Here is a 22,427-nt window from a genome sequence, read left to right as displayed (position 1 = left end):
CCTTTCCTAGAAGGCTCTGGACATGGAGTTTAGTCTGGATCAGCGCCATATCAAGCAGTCTGAACTAACAATGAACCTGATCTCTAGGGATTCTTCCATGGCAAAGCCTTCTCTCAGAACGCTACTGCAATATCCGTTGAAAATGTCTTTATGTGATACTGTCCTTTAAGTAAATTTTACTTTTGTCTATTATGGTCATACTTTGTAATAAGAACAATGCCATTTTGGTGCTCTAGTTACCTTTTTTACAATGTTTATAGTGTGCCTTTCCTAAGAGCAATTCAAGTTACATATGTTTTATGCCGCTTGTTCTTTTTCTTCAACGTGCTGACAGTATTTCTCTCAATAGGTTATAGGTCTATGTTTTCTCTCCAAAAAATCTTCCCATCTAAACTACAGTACAGGGCTACTCAGACATGGACTTTTGCAGTGACCCGGCAGAATGTGTCCAGACTGGGTCGTCCAGGGATACAGACACAGCCATTATAAATAATCTTCATGTGGTTGGAGCTGAGCCTGGGGGGGCGTCACCCATTTCCTTAAGTGACCTCTCACTTCTACTCTTTACTCAACAGACCAAAGGGCTGGACAAAAAACTCCAATGCAATGCTGTGCTGTGCATACATCAGGCTTACTGGGTAATATTTCATATTGATTTGATGCCTCTAGCTATTTTTGGCACCCAGCATACCTCTATTATTAACTAGTAACTGCACTTCTCAGAAAGTTATGCTGAGGTAGACAGACTGCCAATTCACCTGGATGAGCGCCTTGTCTGTGTGCATTGGAAATATTGAAACTGTGACATTGCAGTCATTTCAGCAAACATCAGTGTTCCAACTGTGGTTGTCGGCAGGAGGATCTAAACACTAAGGGCAAAGTTATAGTACAGTTACATTCAAGGGGATTTTTATGCCACACTCACATACACACAGTTACATTCAAGGGGATTTTTATGCCACACTCACATACACACAGTTACATTCAAGGGGATTTTTATGCCACACTCAGCACACACAACCAGTTACAATTGAGTGTGTGTGTGTGTGTGTATGTATCAATAAAATAATTTGAGAGAACAGTTATTTTAGGGATGGTGTTTTATGACAGCTATAAATAACAAAAATCAGTTTCCCCCACAATTTTGATATGGTTGAACAGTTACAACAGACGTACATATCTCAATGCTACATAAGGGTAACAGCCATTCATAGACGCTTTTATGACAAGAACATTAGAGGACACTGTGGTTCGTGAGACTGCACAGTGACAAGCCAACAAACAAACCTTTACAACATAATGAGCCATACAATGTGGGAGGAGGTGGCTTGAGGTTGTAGATGCATCTTAATTCACCATCAGAACTTAGTAAGAGACGCAGTGTCTCTCAACCCGAACGGACTGAAGGGCCACGGTTAGGAGTCGTGAGCTCTCCTCCACAACACCTGGGCTGGGCTGCACCGGCATCACTTTGAGCCTGCTGTGGGACATGGAGCTCAGAGAGACCTCTGGGGCCAACCATAACAAGCCCAGTGTATGAGGACCCAGAGGCTGGGCAGTGGGCAGTGAGCAGGGACAGTTTGGCACTGGTTGGGTGGATGGGTGGACTGAGTAGACAACATAGAGTTAATAGAGATTACCAAGAGAGAGAAAGTGGTTGTGATAAGGAGCAGGGAGACGATGAACCCAAAAGAAAAACACCAAACCCCACATCTGTAGTATCAGATAAAAACTCTGGAAACAGGATGAGAATTACAGGGTTTCACTGTACAATATATGTCAGCTGTGTGTAGAAAACAGATGCATTCTGTTGATTCATTAAAAAATATCATATATTTATATGCAGATATTCTTTTTTGTGCAGAGGCTAAACACTTGTTTGGTAGTAAAATGTGCACATTTATATATATATTTTTTGTCTTTAAATATACTAGCTTGAATTACACTGCCTACTTGAGAACTTCCTTCTCCAGAGAAAATGACTTGATAGGGTGATAAGTGAGTTCGGCTTGCAGGTCTGCCATCTCTTTCATTAAACTCGTTTTCTAGTGGAATGCCTAGAGTTTTACAGACAGAAATATAGAACTATTAGTATTACACTGTCTTATGGTAGAGAGAATAAGACAATATAAAAACAAAAACAAAGTGAAGGTGAAACCCTGGATTACTTAACTCCTTTACGCACTGGCCTGGTTGTGGGCTTGGCAAAGATCTATAGTTTTTGTCAAAACATCAGTGTCTGTAGAATGACAAATGAAATGAAGAGGTTAGCTAGACAGAGTATGTGTAAAAACAATGCCAACAGCAATGCACTCAAAAACACCTTTACCTATACTGGTACATGAATAATCATGGGATTTCACTGTACAAAATGTTGCCTTGCTGCAAACAGGTCTTTTGCAGTCAACTGACAATCAAGGATCCCAAGTCTACAGTGAGGTCTTTAGAAGATCAAGCCAACGGTGCCGCCAGCGGGGCAGCGGAGTTGGACAGAAACACAGGACATACTTTGCTCTATCACAGAGGAGCACTTCAATTGCTTGAATGTGTTTGTTTTTCAAGTTGTTCTTACAAAGCTTAAAAACTATTTCAATCACCGAGATTTAATTATCTTTGTTTTAAAGTCAATTACTTAAATTCTTGCAAAATAATTATTCAACTTCACGAGAATCCTGAGTAACCGTGAAAAAATAGATATAATCAAAAGGAAAAAAAACATCCCTTCATTGGAACAGCACTTCATTGGAACAACAGAGAACATCTCATCTCCGATAACATTTCAATGACTGGCGACCAAGCGTTCCTGAAGAAAACACACACACACACGCTCACACCAACTTCATTAAACCAACAAAAAGAAGGAAACATAAAAGGCAGGTGGTACACATGAATAAAAGGCATCAAAAACGATGCAGGTATAATGCTCATTTTCAGTCAACATTTCCACAATGTCTCTGTGACTGAGTCAGTGATACAGTGTTTTGTGTCGCCAGCAAGGGGAGAGGACTGCACAGACCAACCTAGGGTCTGGACAAGGGGACTCAGTAAAGGTTCAGACAGGCACATTTGATATATAGATCTAGAATATTCCTGACAGTGAGCCTGAAACAGTCTCAGTCTCTTGTCTTTCCATGTTTGAACTGTTCGCTTTGGTAACGGATGTCAACCACGTCAAGGTGTTTTTTCTTTTCCTTTATTTTAAATCATAGGATTTGTTTTAGTACCTAAGGGAGAGTTAAGTGCTCTGCGTTCAAGGCAGCATTACAGCCAGATCACCATGGAGGGCACATCCAGACCCTTTTCCTCTCTCCCTCTCCACACCAGTGTCCTCAGCTCTGGTGTATGTTCTTGGTCTACTCTCCATGGGGTGAAAGTGCATAGGAGTGGGGTTGCCACCATTGCAGCAAGAATCCCCTCACAGTAGTAAGGCCTTTTTTCAAAACAACATGACTGCATTAGCGTGTCGGCACAGTGACAATTTCAACTGTGTGTGTATGTGTTTGTGTATATGTCTATAATATGTGTGTGTATGTATGTGTTGTGTGTGTAAATGTTTGTGTGTGTGTGTGTGTGTGTGTGTGTGTGTGTGTGTGTGTGTGTGTGTGTGTGTGTGTGTGTGTGTGTGTGTGTGTGTGTGTGTGTGTGTGTGTGTGTGAGCATGTAAGAGGGAGGAGTTGAAGGACTTTCTCCTTCACTGTTCCGTCCTTCCCGAGCATCCTGGCTCTGTCCCTCCTCTTCCTCTTCTTCATCTTCCTCCTGCTACTGGCGCTCCTCTCCTTCCTCCTCCTCCTGAATGACCTGGATCTGGTCGTCGGAGGGCGAAGGAGACAGGCTGGGAGGCAGGCTGTCGGCCTGCTGCTTCTCCTTGCTCTTCTCCTCCTCCTCGATGGTCTTCTTCCACACCTTGTGGTTCTCTGTCAGGTGCTGCATGATGTTGCAGAACAGCCGACGCCGGCCGTTTCTCCTTTCTGCATGGGACAACATACAAAAAAGGATTTAACATCCCATAGCTTTTTAGTTGCAATAGCAATGATCCAAAAAACATCCTGCTCTTGATAGAAATGTTAAATGCTAAAATTATAAATGTGTCAACTCATGATCATATATCAATTCAGAATGATAGAAGGATAGAAAATTACGTCTTACTTGGTTCGAGCTCCTCCTCCAGCTCGTCTTCATCAGTTTCTGTGTCCTCCACCTGCTCTTCCTCATCCTCAGAGTGCTCCTCGTCGATCCAGTAGCCAGGGAGCAGGCCAGCGGCGTCGTACGAGTTGCAGAGCGGCCCCACGATGTGTGTGATGAAGGACTCCTGCAGCTTGGCCAGCTGGGGAGAGGAGCGGTCCATGAAGGGGCTGATGGGTAATCCCAAAGTGGCCTCCTCATCCCCCTGTAGATGATAGACAGACAGGCAGACAAACATTTTCACTAATTTGTCAATTAAGATTGTTTTATTTATTAATCTAATTTAACTTAACTTCCTAAATGGATAAATGTGACATTTTGTTGATTCTAGCAGTACCAGACATCAGTAAATGAAGAAACAGTTCTGGGTAGGCTATGTCAGTGTTTTCCAACCCTGGTCCTCCAGTACCCCCAACAGTACACATGTTTATTGTAACCCTGGACAAGCACACCTCATTCAACTTGTTAACTAATCATCAAGCCCTCAATGAGTTGAATGAGGTGTGCTTGTCCAGGTCTACAATGAAACTGTCTAATGTTGGGGGTACTGGAAGACCAGGGTTGGGAAACACTGGGCTATGTGATATGTGAAGCAACAGTTCCGGGTATGTGATACTGTATAACAGGATGGCATGGCATTACATTGCTAACCTGACATGTGGGCCATGCTGAGTGGAGGGGTTCTATACCTGCTCATAAAACTCATTGACAATGCCTTCTGTCCACTTGAGGTGCAGATCACGCCCTTTGGCCGGCCCGTTGATGTCTGCCAGCTTAATGCAGACTTGGCACACCAGCAGCCGGTCATTCTCATTAGTCCAGTCAATTCCTGGACTGTTCACATCATTCACCTATTTATAGCAACACAAACATTTACACAGTGATTATAACTGCCAGGCTCCTCATTTCTAACAGAGATCCAGCATGTTCCTTTAAGTATCAACTCTATTAGCCATAAAGATAAGACGTATTGTTATTGTCTTTTCCAGTATCAAAATGACAGGAAAAACAAAGTATCAACAGAATGGAAACAGATTTTCTGAAAATGTGAGGTTCGTCATCATCATCTCAAACCTTTGAATTGAACTCGGCGAGGAAGTCAAAGTGCTTCTTCAGGTCTGTGGCGAGGATGGCCTCGATGACCAGGAAGCGAAAGCGTTTGAACTCCACGTGGTCCAGGTTGGCCAGGAAGTTGAACTCTGGCCGGGACAGATAGAGGCTCCAGGCCGAAGCAGCGTGGTGGTTCTCCAGGACCGAACGGTCATTATACAACACCGCCTGAGGAACAGAGGGATGAGACAGAGGTAGAGGAGAAGTGGATGAGGGAAGAAGAGAGTGAGTGGGAGGAACGGTAGGTCGAGTGGAGGGATGCGGGTGGGTCAGAGGACAAGAAGAAGAAAGGAGAGGGTAAAATAGGAAAGAGGTTGAAGAAGGGAACGGTAAAAGAGGGAGGGGTGAGCAGGGGAGAGGAATTGGGGTCAGTGTGCTTCAGACTAAATAATGCAGCCGGTCTAGACATGGTGGACAGGTGGGTGATTGACTGACTGTCAACATACTGTTAATCAATATGTCAGGGTTGAGCTGCGTTAGTGGCTACGAGGAAGGCATGGCCCACATGTCAGGTTAGCAATGTAATGCAATGCCATGCCATCCTGTTATACAGTATCACATAGCCTACCTGGAACTGATGCTTCACATATCCTACCCAGAACTGTTGCTTCACATATCACATAGCCTACCCAGAACTCTTGCTTCACATATCACATAGCCTAGTGTTTCCCAACCCTGGTCTTCCAGTACCCCCAACATTACACATTTTTATTGTAACCCTGGACAAGCACACCTCATTCAACTCATTGAGGGCTTGATGATTAGTTAACAAGTTGAATGAGGTGTGCTTGTCCAGGGTTACAATAAACATGTGTACTGTTGGGGGTACTGGAGGACCAGGGTTGGAAAACACAACCTAGACAGTATGCACAGTGCTATAATAGGTCATGACAGTGCAAAACACTATTTATACAGTGGTATAGTTTGTTTGCCAACCTTTGCCATAATGTTGAAGCAAGAAGGAATTTGCTGAATTCTCAGGATTTGTGGGAACCTTTCCCTGACATGTGAACTAAGTGTAATATTATACCAGTCCCTCTCTTCATTGCTTTTACCATGAGATCCAAGGCTGATTAGAACCTGTCTATGTAGAAGCTTTAAGGCCAATAAAGATCTCATCTATGAGTCACAGGGACCAAATGAATGCTGTCTGTGACACAAGCACAACACTTCCCCTTTCCTAGGACTTAACAGCGTGTGGGAACACAAATGGGAACACTTACTGAAGTGACGGGATAGGTTGTACATTCTCTTCCTGATACAGGTTTTACTGTTGAACAGGTGTGGGTTTGCTAGCTGAGATGGTAGAGCAGTGGCTTTGGGGATAATAACACTTACCTGAGCTGCATTAGTGGCTACGAGGAAGGCATTTGTGCGACCGGGGTGGTCATAGTCATGCATGGCAGCTGCTACATATAGTGCCATGAGTTCCAGAGCAGGGATGTTCCACGCCAGGCAGCCGTAGCTGTCGTCAGAGATGGACGAGCTCTTGGAGGAGGCGTATGATACCCGGCCCGGCGAGATCCCACTGTCTGAATCTAGAGAGAAGACACAGACAGCAGCTTTCAGCAACGACATACTGGGACCTCACACTGGAACTACATCATAACTGGAGTTTACTGGAGAAGACTTGACTGTGTATTAAAGTGAAAACAGGGAACTAGTGTCACATTAAGAACAAAGTATGTAGAGTAGGATTTCTACAGGCAGGTTAAGCTGGTGGCCCAGTGACTCAGACTACTGCACTCCATTTGAAAAATGAAAAGGGACAAAATAAGCCATAAACACACTGAGCTCAGCAGACAGATTTCTATCACGACAGAGGCTTGCTCACCACCCCATCTCCCCCATCTCTTCCTCTCTGTTTCTCCACCCTTCCCTCCCCCTCTCTTTATCAGAAGGCAGCTGCTCCTCTGGCAGCTACTGAAGGATCAGTCAGCAAGCGAGCCTTAAATCATTTCCGATGGATCAAAGATGCAGTACATAAAATATAATTAGCAGGGACGGGACTGGGGATCCTGGCATTTTAAACTAAACCATCTGGTGTCTGCCGAGAAAAGGCCACACACTACAGGAATGCCTACACTGGTACATCAAGAGGCTAGAACTAGAAAAGTCCCTTTCCTAAAGAAAATGTGTGCTTGCTAGCATGTCTTAAAGTATTTATGGTTGTGAAATAAGTTAGAGTAGTTATAGTGAATACAATACTAATGGTACTGACTGGTTAAAGTAGAAAAAGTAGCCAGATGGGAGAATTGAATGCTTGATTGAATAGCCTACCCTGAACATGTGAAAGCTGGTTTGGTGTCTCTACCCTGAACATGTGAAAGCTGGTTTGGTGTCTCTACCCTGAACATGTGAAAGCTGGTTTGGTGTCTCTACCCTGAACATGTGAAAGCTGGTTTGGTGTCTCTACCCTGAACATGTGAAAGCTGGTTTGGTGTCTCTACCCTGAACATGTGAAAGCTGGTTTGGTGTCTCTACCCTGAACATGTGAAAGCTGGTTTGGTGTCTCTACCCTGAACATGTGAAAGCTGGTTTGGTGTCTCTACCCTGAACATGTGAAAGCTGGTTTGGTGTCTCTACCCTGAACATGTGAAGGTTGGTTTGGTGTCTCTACCCTGAACATGTGAAGGTTGGTTTGGTCTCTCTAGCTTGAACAGTTCAAGAGTTACTATTATTGTTGGTGGGTTATTAAATGCCAATTTATGCTAATTTGAAGTGTTACAGTTTACAAAGTTTTGAAGTTGTTTTAATGTATGTAGCTGTAAGAGTTAAAGAACAGTAGCATTTGAAATGAATACCACTGTGTTCTCATGGTTGAAATTGAATCGATTAAGTGTTATGCTAATGTATTATACATTAAAATAGTTTATTGTTTATGAAGGTGTGTTAGGATAGCCTGAATGTTTTAACGTTGGTAACTTAATTTTGCTACCACTGTATTTCTATGGTTCTCATTCAAACCCCATGTTAATTAATTCAGTTGAATAAGTATAGATGGGTGGAAAGATTGATCGATTGATTGATTGATTGATAGGATAGCCTGAACATGAGAAAGTTTGTTTGTTGTCTATAGCTTGAGACAAGCTGGAGGAGGAGGGGCTATAGGAGGATGGTAGGGGCTATAGGAGGATGGTAGGGGCTATAGGAGGATGGTAGGGGCTATAGGGGGATGGTATGAGTTATAGGAGGATGGTAGGAGCTATAGGAGGATGGTAGGAGCTATAGGAGGATGATAGGAGGATGGTAGGAGCTATAGGAGGACGGTAGGGGCTATAGGAGGATGGTAGGGGCTATAGGAGGATGGGCTCATTGTAATGGCTGTACTGAAATACATGGAACGGAGTCAAACATGTGGTTTCCATATGTGTGATGTGTTTGATACCGTTCCATTAATTCCATTCCAGCTATTGCAATGAGCTTGTCCTCCTATAGCTCCTCCCACTAGCCATCACTGCTGTTGGTGGGTTATTTTAAACTAATGTCGCTAATTGAAATAGTTCGCTTGGAAAATGCTTAAGTTGTTTTAATGTTTGTAGTTGAAATGGTTAAAAAGCAGTAGCATTTCAAATGTCTACCACTGTGTTACAGTGGCAGTTGGCAATGAATCCATGTTTTGTAAATCTCTGCAAATTTAAATGGTTTCTAGTTTATAAAGGTTTTAAAGAAGTCTGAACATTTTAAAGTTGGTCTTGTAGATTAATTTGTTATAATTTAAAAAGCATAAATCTTATAAAGAATCTGTATAAAATCTAAGTAGGGTCAGTCTGAACATCTCAACATTGGTTTAGCATTGATAGCTTAAACGGTGAAAGAGGAGATATGTCTCAAATGTTTGCCATTGAAATGCATTTGGAGATTATTTTAAATATTGTTGTAGTTAAATTATCAATGATATAACAAATATTTTGTCAAGAAATCTAAGTTGGGGCAGTTTGCACATTTGCAAGTTGGTTTAGTGTTAAAAAGCTTCAATCGTTTAAGCTCTAGAGAGCGGAAGAAATCCAATAATAGGAAGTATGTAAGAAATCTAGAGTGGTCTTGCCTTCAGCAAGCACACTAATAATAGGAAGTATGTATGAAATCTAGAACGGTCTTTCCTTCAGCAAGCACACTAATAATAGGAAGTATGTAAGAAATCTAGAACGGTCTTGCCTTCAGCAAGCACACTAATTATGCTAATAAATATGTGGCATATTGTGGTATATTATGGTAATAAATGAGGGCTTGGGGAAGTCCAGAGTTATACCTACTGAGGCAAAATGAAATAAAGAGAACAGAAATAGTGCTACCTGTGTCACTTCCTGTCACATGCTCATTGTGGATCTGCTGGAACCCTGGGACAGGCCGGGTAGTCAGGTACCAGACAGCATGGAGCACGTCAGTGGCATGGACCCGGTTATGATCTGAGTACAGGCAGAGATTCACACAGGACATCACACATCAGTCACAGTAATACTTCACCACATCATTCACATGAGGTAGAAGCTTCTATTACATATGATGGTGCATGTCTGCATGTCAAGCTGTATGTAGTGAACTGTAGGCCTATTATTTCTACTTCATGACAACCCTATGGTTAGTTTCTAAACCTGGGTAAATCATTTCAAATAATACTTGAAGTGGGCATAATTTAGCTGCCTGGAATAGTCTAAACTAGCGTAATTAAGCGCCATTCAAATACCTTCACGTTATTTTTTGTACATATTTTTTACCCCCCTTTTCTTCCCCAATTTTGTCATATCCAATTACGATCTTGTCTCATCGCTGCAACTCCCCAACGCGCTGGGGAGAGGCGAAGGTCGAGCCATGCGTCCAAAGAAACATGACCCACCAAACCGCACTCCTTAACACCCGCCCGCTTAACCCAGAAGCCAGCCGCACCAATGCGTCGGAGGAAACACTGTTCAACTGACGACCGCAGTCAGCCTGCAGGCGCACGGCCCACCACAAGGAGTCGCTAGAGCGCGATGAGCCAAGTAAAGCCCCCCCAGCCAAACCCTCCCCTAATCCGGACGACGCTGGACCAATTGTGCGCCGCCTTATGGGACTCATGGCCAGTTGTGACACAGCCTGGGATCGAACCCGGGTCTGTAGTGACGCCTTAAGCACTGCGATGAAGTGCCTCAGACCGCTGCACCACTCGGGAGGCCCATACCTACATGTTTTTCACCCAGGTCTGATCATTTCTACATCTGAGTAGACAATACACCAAGTGTTAATATGGGCTTTGTGCCTGGACTGAAGAAAGCATAGGCAGCACTATACTCACAGGGAATATCCCTGTAGCCGTTCTCCAGAGCACAGAAATAGGACATGAACTCCCTCACAGGGATCTTAAACATCTCAAACAGACAAGTGTCCTGGAACAGAGTGTAGGTCACCTGGGGAGAAAGACAACAAATAAAACACCTAGGTTAATTTAAAAACCAAATATTTTTTTAATACATTAACCAAGTCATTCGCCTCAGACACAGACAGTGAGACACTGGGAGAACACAGTGTACTCAAAACAGCACATAGAGAAATCCCCAAGACAACCACGAGCATTCAGTACATCATTCAGTCAAATATCAGTAATGGGGATCATACCGTTCATTTAAACCATACCAAATCATACCATTTAAACCAATCATTCAAGTGAGTTTCTCCAAATAAATAAATTCAATGGCTGCATCACAAAACTACTCTTAGCCCTATGGGTCCTGGTCTAAATTTGTGCACTATATAGGGAATAGGGTTCCATTTGGGATACAGCCCAGGTGTTTCTTATTCAAATATTAATTCATGTAACACAGTGGTTCTCAAACTTTTTATACTCCCGTACCCCTTCAAACATTCAACCTCCATCTGTGTACCCCCTCTAGCACCAGGGTCAGCGCACTCTCAAATGTTGTTTTTTGCCATCATTGTAAGCCTGCCACACACACTATACGATACATTTATTAAACATAAGAATGAGTGTGAGTTTGTCACAACCCGGCTCGTATTTCAAGCTGTCAGGCATTCCCTTGGCAGCAAGAGCCTCTCGGTGGATGCTGCAGTGTACCCAAGTGGCGTCGGGAGCAACTGCTTGCACGCACGTTTCCACTCCACTATGTCTCCCTGTCATGGCTTTTACGCCATCAGTACAGATACCAACATGAGCAGCAGCTACGTTTGGCTACATAAGGACCGTTAGTGGAATTCCCGCGAGAGGGTAACGGTTAATGTGATTGGATGTTAATTATTTGACTAGGCTACCTATATTTGACATTGTGTTGTTATTTCTCTGAACACTAGATGGTTTAATTTTATTTTAGGCAGTGAATCGAGGCTACTCAGGCAAGAAAAAACCCTTGCCCAAATGTATAGCCCCCATTGGAAAATATAAATGGACTGTTTGAAAATGTGAAGTTTTCTTTCTTCCAAATAAAATTTAAAAAATGTTTAAAAAAAATGTGAATCACATTTTTATTTGGAGTACACCCGACAGCATTGCCCCAGTTTGGGAATACCTGATGTAACAGATCATGGCGTAATGACAGATAGATGGTTGCTATATGGTTGGTATGTGCTTGTACTGACGTAGCTGAGTATTCTTCCTGTCTTCCCTCCTGTTCTGTCCATCAGGTCAAAGATCTGGAAGTTCCAGCTGTTGATCTTCTCCATGAGGTCATCGTGGTTCTCCAGCAGGGGGTCTAGTCTGAACTCACCCTACGGGCAGGAGAGGACAACAGCACAGACACATTTTAAACACACAAACACACACATTTAGATAAACACACACATATACACATGCAAGCATGCAGGTAGACAAACGCACGCACACACACACATACATATTAAAACACGCACACACACGTCATTAACACACACACACACACACACTGACAACCAGACTATCCAAAACACCACATCGCAAATCTTATGAATCTCATTCCTCTGTTAAGGGGATGAAAGCAGGCTCCAGACTGACTATGTATGCGTTGCTTTGAATAATTCACTTTTGAATTACCCCACAGAATCCTCAGATGAACCCTACACAGTTGTCTTAACAGCTGGCTCGATTTAACAAGGTTTGGTTTGTCCAATAAAGAAAGTGAGAGCACAGCCCAAGTAAACGGCGGGGGCATTCCAGGACAGAGCCAGATCAACACTACCCCCATCACACTGGATTTACACGGCTGTTAGATACATCACAACAGACTGAAAGACATGCACCCAATGAGTCTGAGGAAAACCTTTACTGTGTTCCCAGAACTAACTAGAGAACACATCCTATAGCTAGCTACTCTGTTACATGTGTTGGCCTGAGTGTGTTCTCACTCAGAGGGAGTCTCCTGGCTGGGATAGTTTAGCGGCAGCAATGCTACACACAGGAAGGCTAACGAACGCTGTAAGGTGTTCGCATTGACTGAGAAATATCCATTCAAAGCTACTTTTATGTAACAGCGTAGCCTACCTTTGTTTCTTAAGTCTGCAGCGCGGGGATGTTAGCCTAGCAGTAGGGTGCATTCACACAGGCAACACAGAGTAAAATGACAGACCCAACACAATGTATTTCAATGGGGAAGGTGCGTTGGAGTAGCGGAGGGGAGGCGTGTCAGGTTGCATGAGGTTGTGCTAAACAACGCACTACCAAAACACTCTCAAAATGGTACATAGCTCATACTCCTCCGTTAGCTTGTGTGGGAATGCACCCTTAGCATACTGTAGCACTGTGTACCTCTGTTTCCTGAGTCTGCTGCTCTGTGGTGGGGCTCTGCTCCTCCTTGTCTGTCTGGCACCGGCTCCCTGCGTCTGGACTCCTGTCCCCCGTCGACTCGGCCTCCACACTCTCCTCCCTGATCAGTGCCTCTCCCATGAACTCTGACCCCTCACCTGCTGTGGAGGAGACACATTGCACATCCCAGTGAGTTGACCACTAGTTTCGCATTTCGGTGGGAAGCATTATTCTAATGAATTGACTCTCTGGTACAGCATGTCCAAATGGTTTTCAGTCATTTGAGAGTGGAAATAGTAAGCTAAGCCATGAGTGTGTGCACAAAAACACTGTGCCGCCTATGTCTGTACAGAGTGAGGCTACATTCCAGCAGGTGTCATACCTGAGCGTCTGCGCTGGGCCTCAGCATGACCAGTGAATGGCAGGTGTCCCTCCCCTGCCTCCATACTGGGCATGTTCTTCAGCATCTGACGACCACAGCTACAGGGTGAGCAGAGGGACAAACACAGCCGCCATCATCATCAACACACATGGTGAAATGCAACTCTACTCTACAGCTGAACTGGCTCTACAACACCAGGAGATAATGGAGGGGGTAGGGGAAGGGGGTAGTAGATTGCCCTACCTGGTGCACAGGGCAGCGGGGCTGCGATAGGGCCCCTGGAAGTCAGGGGAGCTGAGGATGTAGCCCAGGGGCTTGTGCAGGTTGACGCTGGGCTTGGTGAGGAAGTCAGCTGTGTCGGGAAACTCCACCGGGGGGCGCGTGACCTGGGAGGAGAGACCTCCCCCTTGAGGACTGTGGCTAGGGGAGCTGACAGGACTCAGACTGGGGGACGCACCTGTAGAGCGAGAGAGATAGAAGAGAAATGAGAGAGAGAGAGAGAGCTAGTCAAACAACTTAAAAACACATTCCACTTCCACACAGTGTATCAGACCTGTGTGTACAGTAAATCCTCATGGTCTCACCTGCTCTCCTGGGCCCGGCATGGTAGGTCAGGGTCACAGAGGAGGACCTCTGCTTAGGGATGGTCAACAGGTTAGCATTGGGCCCATTGGACAGAGACCCCGTGCTGGAACACACACACACACCATGGCACTTACTGCTAGAACTAATGAGACAACATCAGTTAAAATGCTTCCATATTCAATCTACACCATTATAAAGTTGAACTTTTTCACACCCGCTCTTATGTATAAAGATGAACTTAGAGAAATGTTACATAGCATACAGTAACACTAATTATATGATTCATTTGGTGCTCAAAGTAAGACAACGAAAATCAATGTTGAAAATGTATCCTTGAAGAAGTCAAAGATCCCTAAAAGATCAAGTGAGTCATCTTAACAATGTTGGAACAAAGAGAATGAAGGAATGTTATGGCCATTATCTGTTAGGCATATCAGCTTACAGAGCTTGACCACTACTGCCCCCCTGTGGATATAAAGGGGAACCACATCTTCAGGGAGTTTAATCAAAGACACATGGTAACAAAGAATGTGTTGCTGAGGGAGGGCCTGCTTGTTCATATCAGGGTAAAGATGGGGAGTGTGCCATGTTGAAAATGACCTGACCTTGAAAGATATGCTCCAGTACTTTTGTATACCTTTTAGCCAGTAGTTCTGAAAGTAGTTCCCGTGTGCAAAAGTGGTCCCCGAAAACTCCATACTACCTTGCAAATGTGCAGATATGAGCACCACGTCATTGCTCTCTTTCTCTCTCCACTGTGTGTGTGTGTGTGTGTGTGTCTTGCTAGCTGTCACTCAAATGGTGAGGGGCTGAAGCTCATTGGCCAAAACTAATTGCTAGGGGGCTAGCCCACATGGGGGTAAATGTAGAGAAAATGGTGCCGCACAGCTTCCAGAAAAAAGTCGCTTTCAAACTAGGGATTTAATGGCTAATTGAGGTAAGACAGTAATTCTGCTCATAGATTATGCATGTATGAACTATATATTGACACATCCAGCCGAAAGCATAATGTTTTTTAAAAAACGTATTAGTCGCCAAATTACCCGGGGCATGTCTTTAACCTTTAACCTGGTGTCTGAACTCTGAAGTCCCACCTGTGTGTGACCGTACCTGGTCATATTGCGATCAGGGTGTGTGCGTGGTAATGTTGAGGTCAAGGTGTGTGTGGACGTACCTGGTCATATTGAAGTCACTGTGTGTGTGTAGTAATGTTGAGGTCAAGGTGTGTGTGGTGGTACCTGGTCATATTGAGGTGAGGGGGTGTGTGTGTGGTCGTACCTGGTCATATTGAGGTCAGGGTGTGTGTGGTCGTACCTGGTCATATTGAGGTCAAGGTGTGTGTGGTCATACCTGGTCATATTGAGGTCAGGGTGGGGTCCCGGTCTCTTGCCGTTGTTACGTTCCCAGCGGGAGGAGGCCGACTCCAGAGGGAGGAGAGGGGAGGAGGTGGAGCCGCGGCGGAGTTGGGGGGTTGGTAGGCTGTTCCTGCTGCTAAGACCCTAGGTGTGTGGAGGGGAGGAGGGAGACATTATTACATTATGGTCAATGATGCTATAACACAGTCAAAGGCAGATCTATATTCAGCGCACCACCAGGTTACATAGAGTAGAGCAGGTGTACAACTAAAATCAACTAAACTAAGTAACACTGGGGAACACATAGAAGAGGAACATTCATTATGAGGATAAGATACCATGTATAAGTGGATAATGTGTTAGTGGATAATGTGTTGGCGTGCTAGTCTCAGCAGGCTTCTGTCTGTGTTTTAGTTATGACCTGCTAGTATCACATTCAGAAGGCTGCTGGAGGGCCCACCTTCAGGGGCTTCCTGTCGCCCCTCTCTGCAGGGTCCTCCACCTCGGTACAGGGGTAGAAACCTGGGAAGGGGGTGAAGGGGTTAACCCTGGGCCGACAGGAGCCAGAGAAGGTCCCCATGAGGCTGCTGACGCTGCGCAGGGACGAGACGGTGTGTGGCGACAGGGACGAGTCCATCAGCAGGTCAGACACCATGTTCCTGGCCTCGTTGATGACCGACAGGTCCACTCCGTTACCGCTTACCGCTCCCTGGGGACATGGAGGAGACAAGGGGACACATGTCAGAGAGATGCCTCATTCAGCAGAGCAAAACACAAACATACAGTAGATACTGTACTAAAGAAGAGAGCCTGGTGTCCTTTCCTCATTCCTTTACACTGTTTCTAATGAACCCAGAAAGGATTTAAATGACCAAACACAAAAGCTTCTGAAGAAGAAATTCCTTCTTAATTGCCATTTTTTCCTTAACTATAGACTTATGAAGAAAGTTAAGCGAAGTTGCTATTCCTCAAAAAGATTATTGGAAATGTTATGTTACTTCTTATGTTTCTCCTTAAGCAAAAATTATGAAGAAATGAGATGCTTGAAAATAAAGTTATTTAATTTCTTCTTGGAATTCCCAGATAGCTAAACCCCTGTCTTAAACACATGGCAGTGAAAGAATATGCTAATGGTAGCTATTGAACATGTTCAATTGACTCACAAACTTAATCTGAAGGTTTCAGTGTTAATTGTTTTAAACCCAAGTTCATATTTTAGACCAGTAATCCCAATTAGAAATATGCTAACATGATTGCCATTGCTAGATAGGCAACCCAGACAGCTAGCTGTCTAACGACAAACATCTGAAGATTGTTAAGAAGTTCATAAGAAGACATCTGAGAAGTTCATGAGAAAATCATGAATTCTTAAGACATTTTTGAGGATCTGCACATATGAACTTCTTTTCTTCTTGTTAAGAAGCTTCTTAAGTTTTTGCGTAAAAAGTGTTTGGTGAATCTGGGCCCAGGACATCTACAGGTATCACACATACGCAGGTAGACTGTCAGAAAGCTGTAACAGGACACTGCTGGCATTGTGATGGGGCTGGGTTTGTCACTCCTCCTCTTACAGCAGTGGAGGGTAGTGTGAAGGGCACACAGGCTCGGTGCTGAGCTCATGGCATTGATGCTGGGTAATTGAAAGGCTGTTTGGACCAGTGATGTCAGTAATAAAGGGGAGTGGTGCTGGCAGGGCATGGTGCTGGCTGGGCGTGGTGCTGGCTGGGCGTGGTGCTGGCTGGGCGTGGTGCTGGCTGGGCGTGGTGCTGGCTGGGCGTGGTGCTGGCTGGGCGTGGTGCTGCCTGGGCGTGGTGCTGGCTGGGCGTGGTGCTGGCAGGGCGTGGTGCTGGCAGGGCGTGGTGCTGGCAGGGCGTGGTGCTGGCTGGGCGTGGTGCTGGCAGGGCGTGGTGCTGGCTGGGCGTGGTGCTGGCAGGGCGTGGTGCTGGCTGGGCGTGGTGCTGGCAGGGCGTGGTGCTGGCAGGGCGTGGTGCTGGCAGGGCATGGTGCTGGCAGGGCATGGTGCTGGTGTGTGTGCCTGTGTGTGGAGTAAAAGTGCAGCGCTAGCACTTCCCTGGCCCAGTGAAGACAGCTAGGAGGCTGTGTGTATGTCATGACGCTGACGGAGATCCTGCCTGCACCCCTCCCCCTCTTCACCCTGTCTATCCTACTGACTGTTGCTGTGCTGATAGACCCCATATAAAATACTAGAGGGTTTGGAGAACTAGGCTGCTTTTGAAGGCCCGGCTCTGTGGCAACAATGAGTGGTGAGTGATGAGTGATGAGTGGGGCAGACGTCAGTCAGAGGAGCACAGCTTCCTGTTGCTCTACCTGTACAGCGTGTCTGCAAAACACTGTGGACCCCAACAGGATGACAACACACACAAGGCACAAAATACACACACACACGGGCAGACCTACACGCACAGTTCAAACACATCTACACACACACAAGCTTACAAAAACACAGATGCTTCCATTTTATGATGCATGAAGTAGACCTAGCATAAAACGTGTGTCAGCGATTTGACAATAAATTGAAACACAAGGCCAGTATACTAGATTAGAAAGATTATGTGGAGGCTCTCCAAAATGTATCGAGATAAATCTGATTTCCTAAAAGTTAGTTAAAAGAATTCACCTCTCTACTTATTAATTCCAGCCTCAATTCTTTGAAATATGACTAAATTACAGTTACTACACTAATACTATTTTCAGTCAGTTTCCTCTTTTACTTACATTTTGTCAATTCAATGCCCTCTCTGGGAAACCTAATTCACTTGTGAGGATTCTTGTTACCCTATGAGGGTTGATGATCTATAGTTATATTCATGTTATTACAATTCATTCCATGGATGGATTGAAAGTAAAATAGGAAATGATCCCCAACCATAATGTGAATGATAGACTGCACATGTGCTCTAACAGTGATATACTGTAGCCAAAGGAGTATACTCTGTATGTTTGTCTGTCTGTGTGTGAGAGAGAGAAAACACACTAACCTGATACTGGGGCTTGTACCACTGCTTCAGGTCCCAGTCCCATAGGATCATCTGAAAGAGAGAAACACACACATCAGTCAGGAGGCCTTGCTAGGACGTGTGCGTTACAGATATATAACTCAGCAAAGATAATTCAAAAAAATCTAAATAACTTCACAGATCTTCTTTGTAAATAGTTTAAACACTGTTTCCCATGCTTGTTCAATGAACCATAAACAATTTATGAACATGCACCTGTGGAACGGTCGTTAAGACACTAACAGTTTACAGACGGTAGGCAATTAAGGTCAGTTATGAAAACTTGGGACACTAAAGAGGCTTTTCTACTGACTCTGAAAAACACCAAAAGAAAGATGCCCAGGGTCCCTGCTCATCTGCGCGAGGACTGCAGATGTAGCCATGGCAATAAATTGCAATGTCCGTACTGTGAGACGCCTAAGACAGTGCTACAGGGAGACGGGACGGACAGCTGATCATCCTCGCAGTGGCAGACCACGTGTAACAACCCCTGCACAGGATCGGTACATCCGAACATCACACCTGCGGGACAGGTACAGGATGGCAACAACAACTGCCCGAGTTACACCAGGAACGCACAATCCCTCCATCAGTGCTTAGACTGTCCGCAATAGGCTGAGAGAGGCTGTACCGAGGGCTTGCAGGCCTGTTGTAAGGCAGGTCCTCACCTGGCAACAGCGTCGCCTATGGGCACAAACCCACTGTCGCTAGACCGGACAGGACTGGCAAAAAGTGCTCTTCACTGACGAGTCGCGGTTTTGTCTCACCAGGGGTGATGGTCGGATTCGCGTTTGTCGTCGAAGGAATGAGCGTTACACCGAGGCCTGTACTCTCGAGCGGTATCGATTTGGAGGTGGAGGGTCCTTCAGGGTCTGGGGCGGTGTGTCACAGCATCATCGGACTGAGCTTGTTGTCATTGCAAGCAATCTCAACGCTGTGCATTACAGGGAAGACATCCTCCACCCTCATGTGGTACCCTTCCTGCAGGCTCATCCTGACATGACCCTCCAGCATGACAATGCCACCAGCCATACTGCTCGTTCTGTGCGTGATTTCCTGCAAGATAGGAATGTCAGTGTTCTGCCATGGCCAGCGAAAAGCCCGGATCTCCATTGAGCATGTCTGGGACCTGTTCGATCGGAGGGTGAGGGCTAGGCCCATTTCCCCCAGAAATGTCTGGGAACTTGCAGGTGCCTTGGTGGAAGAGTGGGGTAACATCTTCACAGCAAGAACTGGCAAATCTGGTACAGTCCATGAGGAGGAGATGCACTGCAGTACTTAATGCAGCTGGTGGCCAGACCAGATACTGACTGTTACCTTTGACCCCCCCTTTGTTCAGGGACACATTACTCCATTTCTGTTAGTCACATGTCTGTGGAACTTGTTCAGTTTATGTCTCAGTTGTTATGTTCATACAAATACTTACACATGTTAAGTTTGCTGAACATAAATGCAGTTGACAGTGAGAGGACGTTTCTTTTTTTGTTGAGTTTATATATATATATATATATGCACATGCAGGTATTCATTAAATCACAACCAACTATTGTTGTTTTATCATAAGAGGTGAAGTACTTCAACACATGCATCAGTTCTAATACAATAGGTCCATAATGAGAAACAGTCTATTTTACAGCATTAGACATAGTATAACTGTTGTAGCATATTAAATAGGTCAACGAGAAACAGTCTATTTTACAACATTAGACATAGTGTAACTGTTGTAGCATATTAAATAGGTCAACGAGAAACAGTCTATTTTACAACATTAGACATAGTGTAACTGTTGTAGCATATTAAAGAGGTCAACGAGAAACAGTCTATTTTACAACATTAGACATAGTGTAACTGTTGTAGCATATTAAAGAGGTCAATGAGAAACAGTCTATTTTACAACATTAGACATAGTGTAACTGTTGTAGCATATTAAAGAGGTCAATGAGAAACAGTCTATTTTACAACATTAGACATAGTGTAACTGTTGTAGCATATTAAAGAGGTCAATGAGAAACAGTCTATTTTACAACATTAGACATAGTGTAACTGTTGTAGCATATTAAAGAGGTCAATGAGAAACAGTCTATTTTACAACATTAGACATAGTGTAACTGTTGTAGCATATTAAAGAGGTCAATGAGAAACAGTCTATTTTACAACATTAGACATAGTGTAACTGTTGTAGCATATTAAAGAGGTCAATGAGAAACAGTCTATTTTACAACATTAGACATAGTGTAACTGTTGTAGCATATTAAAGAGGTCAACGAGAAACAGTCTATTTTACAACATTAGACATAGTGTAACTGTTGTAGCATATTAAAGAGGTCAATGAGAAACAGTCTATTTTACAACATTAGACATAGTGTAACTGTTGTAGCATATTAAATAGGTCAACGAGAAACAGTCTATTTTACAACATTAGACATAGTGTAACTGTTGTAGCATATTAAATAGGTCAATGAGAAACAGTCTATTTTACAACATTAGACATAGTATAACTGTTGTAGCATATTAAATAGGTCAATGAGAAACAGTCTATTTTACAACATTAGACATAGTGTAACTGTTGTAGCATATTAAAGAGGTCAATGAGAGTGCTGTTAAGGTTAACTACTAGAGGTGAATAAATTAAGTAAACACACGAGGGTATGATAGAATCAGGTCAAACAGCTTATATAGACGAATTACCAAAATGTGGACATTCAACTGATGTAGTGTTATTTAGGCCTACACACACAGAGAGAGCTATTGTGTCTAACGTATGCCTTTTGTAGAAAGGAAAAATACAAAAAGCAAACCACCGCAACCAGCCGACCACAATGAAACGTCAACAATGGTACTGTCAGATCTTATCTAGCCCCTATTACGTCAATGACCAGCATTTCCACATGATCTGTCAGAGAAAAGTCACCAAACAGGAGCTCACAGTCTCACACAGACAAACTGCTACTATGCCACGAGTGTTAAACTTCCGTTGTCACATACTGGGTCGTAGGTTTACGTAGGACACACTGCAACAACTAGATCTGCAGTAGGTGTTGAATTGCTGTGAATTGGTTTAGATAGATCTACAGTACAACCTCTAGAACGATACCATTTTTGCCATTTGTTGATATTATTTAATTCACTAGTTTGGCCTCATTTTGGACCGTATTTTCACTCCAATAAAACATTTTAAGTAGGATATTGCATATAAATTAGTTTAAATTGTCAAACTACCACTTCTGGGAAAAATAAAATAATAGCAACAAACATCCAACAGTATCTGTGGATGATCTATAGACAGAGCAGAACCTTCTTTCCTGAAGTAAGTGTCTTGGGAGCAGTTTGCCATCATACGGGGTGATCATTAGGTCTATACATGTCCTCTCAGGGAGGAAGGAACACAGGTTAGTCGCCATGTTAAACCCATAGAGCAAACACTCATTCCCTCAAGACTCAGAGAGCATGTAGTCTTTCTACTGGCCACAAGGGTGTGTGCTAGAGGCATGTGGATGGATGGACACACTTCATGGCCTTAGTCACAGACCACCTCTCAGACTTAAACACAAAAACACATGGAAATTCACATCTAAATAGACACAAAGCCCAATCCTAGGCAGTATAGGCCTAGTCATTATGATAGATTGAAGTAGACCAGTATGCACTAAGCTCAACTGTCTGAGAGAACAGCATATCTTATAATTACACTGTAAATCATTGGTGCATGGTTGATGCTGAAGTGTTAGTTCACTGGTTCCCAATGCACTGGAACATAGTGCAGGGATATGAAAACAACCTCCTTGCTGCAATGTAAGAAAGCATTTATTCTCCAGTGCTCTTTGTTTCACAGAATTGTAAACGCTGACATGAATCACATTAATCCAACATGTAATCCTCAAAGACATTTGTTATTTAGCTTTAACTAACGGAGTAAATAAGGATATCTTTGTGATTGCACAGGACCCTTAGTCTAGGTTGTGTGTTCAGTAGTAGACTGCTACAGAGTGTGAGAGCAGGTGTAGTGAGGAGTGATGCACCCTGGGAGTGTGAGTGATACCAGTGTTGTTCTAAATAATAATTGAGTATCAGAGACCAAGAATTGCGAC

At 44.0% G+C, this 22,427-nt stretch overlaps 1 protein-coding gene across 3 annotated transcripts in view; it reads right to left on the bottom strand.

Annotated features, from left to right (window-relative positions):
• Positions 1-3,613: 3,613 nt before the first annotated feature.
• Positions 3,614-22,427, bottom strand: part of LOC120024897 (cGMP-inhibited 3',5'-cyclic phosphodiesterase B-like) — an 86,449-nt gene continuing 67,635 nt past the window's right edge. Inside the window, exons 2-16 of one of the 3 annotated variants that reach the window (XM_038969250.1) lie at positions 18,322-18,372; positions 15,783-16,031; positions 15,318-15,466; positions 13,967-14,070; positions 13,626-13,839; positions 13,383-13,480; positions 13,004-13,158; positions 11,863-11,991; positions 10,568-10,679; positions 9,588-9,701; positions 6,631-6,830; positions 5,257-5,460; positions 4,872-5,033; positions 4,147-4,387; positions 3,614-3,968 (exon numbers count right to left, since the gene is read on the bottom strand). In XM_038969250.1, coding sequence (XP_038825178.1) covers positions 3,760-3,968; positions 4,147-4,387; positions 4,872-5,033; positions 5,257-5,460; positions 6,631-6,830; positions 9,588-9,701; positions 10,568-10,679; positions 11,863-11,991; positions 13,004-13,158; positions 13,383-13,480; positions 13,626-13,839; positions 13,967-14,070; positions 15,318-15,466; positions 15,783-16,031; positions 18,322-18,372 — 2,391 coding nt within the window. In that variant the 3' untranslated portion in view covers positions 3,614-3,759. Of the gene's footprint in view, positions 3,969-4,146; positions 4,388-4,871; positions 5,034-5,256; positions 5,461-6,630; positions 6,831-9,587; positions 9,702-10,567; positions 10,680-11,862; positions 11,992-13,003; positions 13,162-13,382; positions 13,481-13,625; positions 13,840-13,966; positions 14,071-15,317; positions 15,467-15,782; positions 16,032-18,321; positions 18,373-22,427 lie in introns of all 3 variants that reach the window. The other 2 variants (XM_038969249.1, XM_038969251.1) reach the window with 2 other exon arrangements.

Source organism: Salvelinus namaycush, chromosome 30 (assembly GCF_016432855.1).
Source record: "Salvelinus namaycush isolate Seneca chromosome 30, SaNama_1.0, whole genome shotgun sequence".
Lineage (NCBI taxonomy): Eukaryota > Metazoa > Chordata > Actinopteri > Salmoniformes > Salmonidae > Salvelinus > Salvelinus namaycush.
The sequence above is the reverse complement of the archived record's forward strand: the minus strand, read 5'-3'. Positions and strand labels throughout refer to the sequence as shown.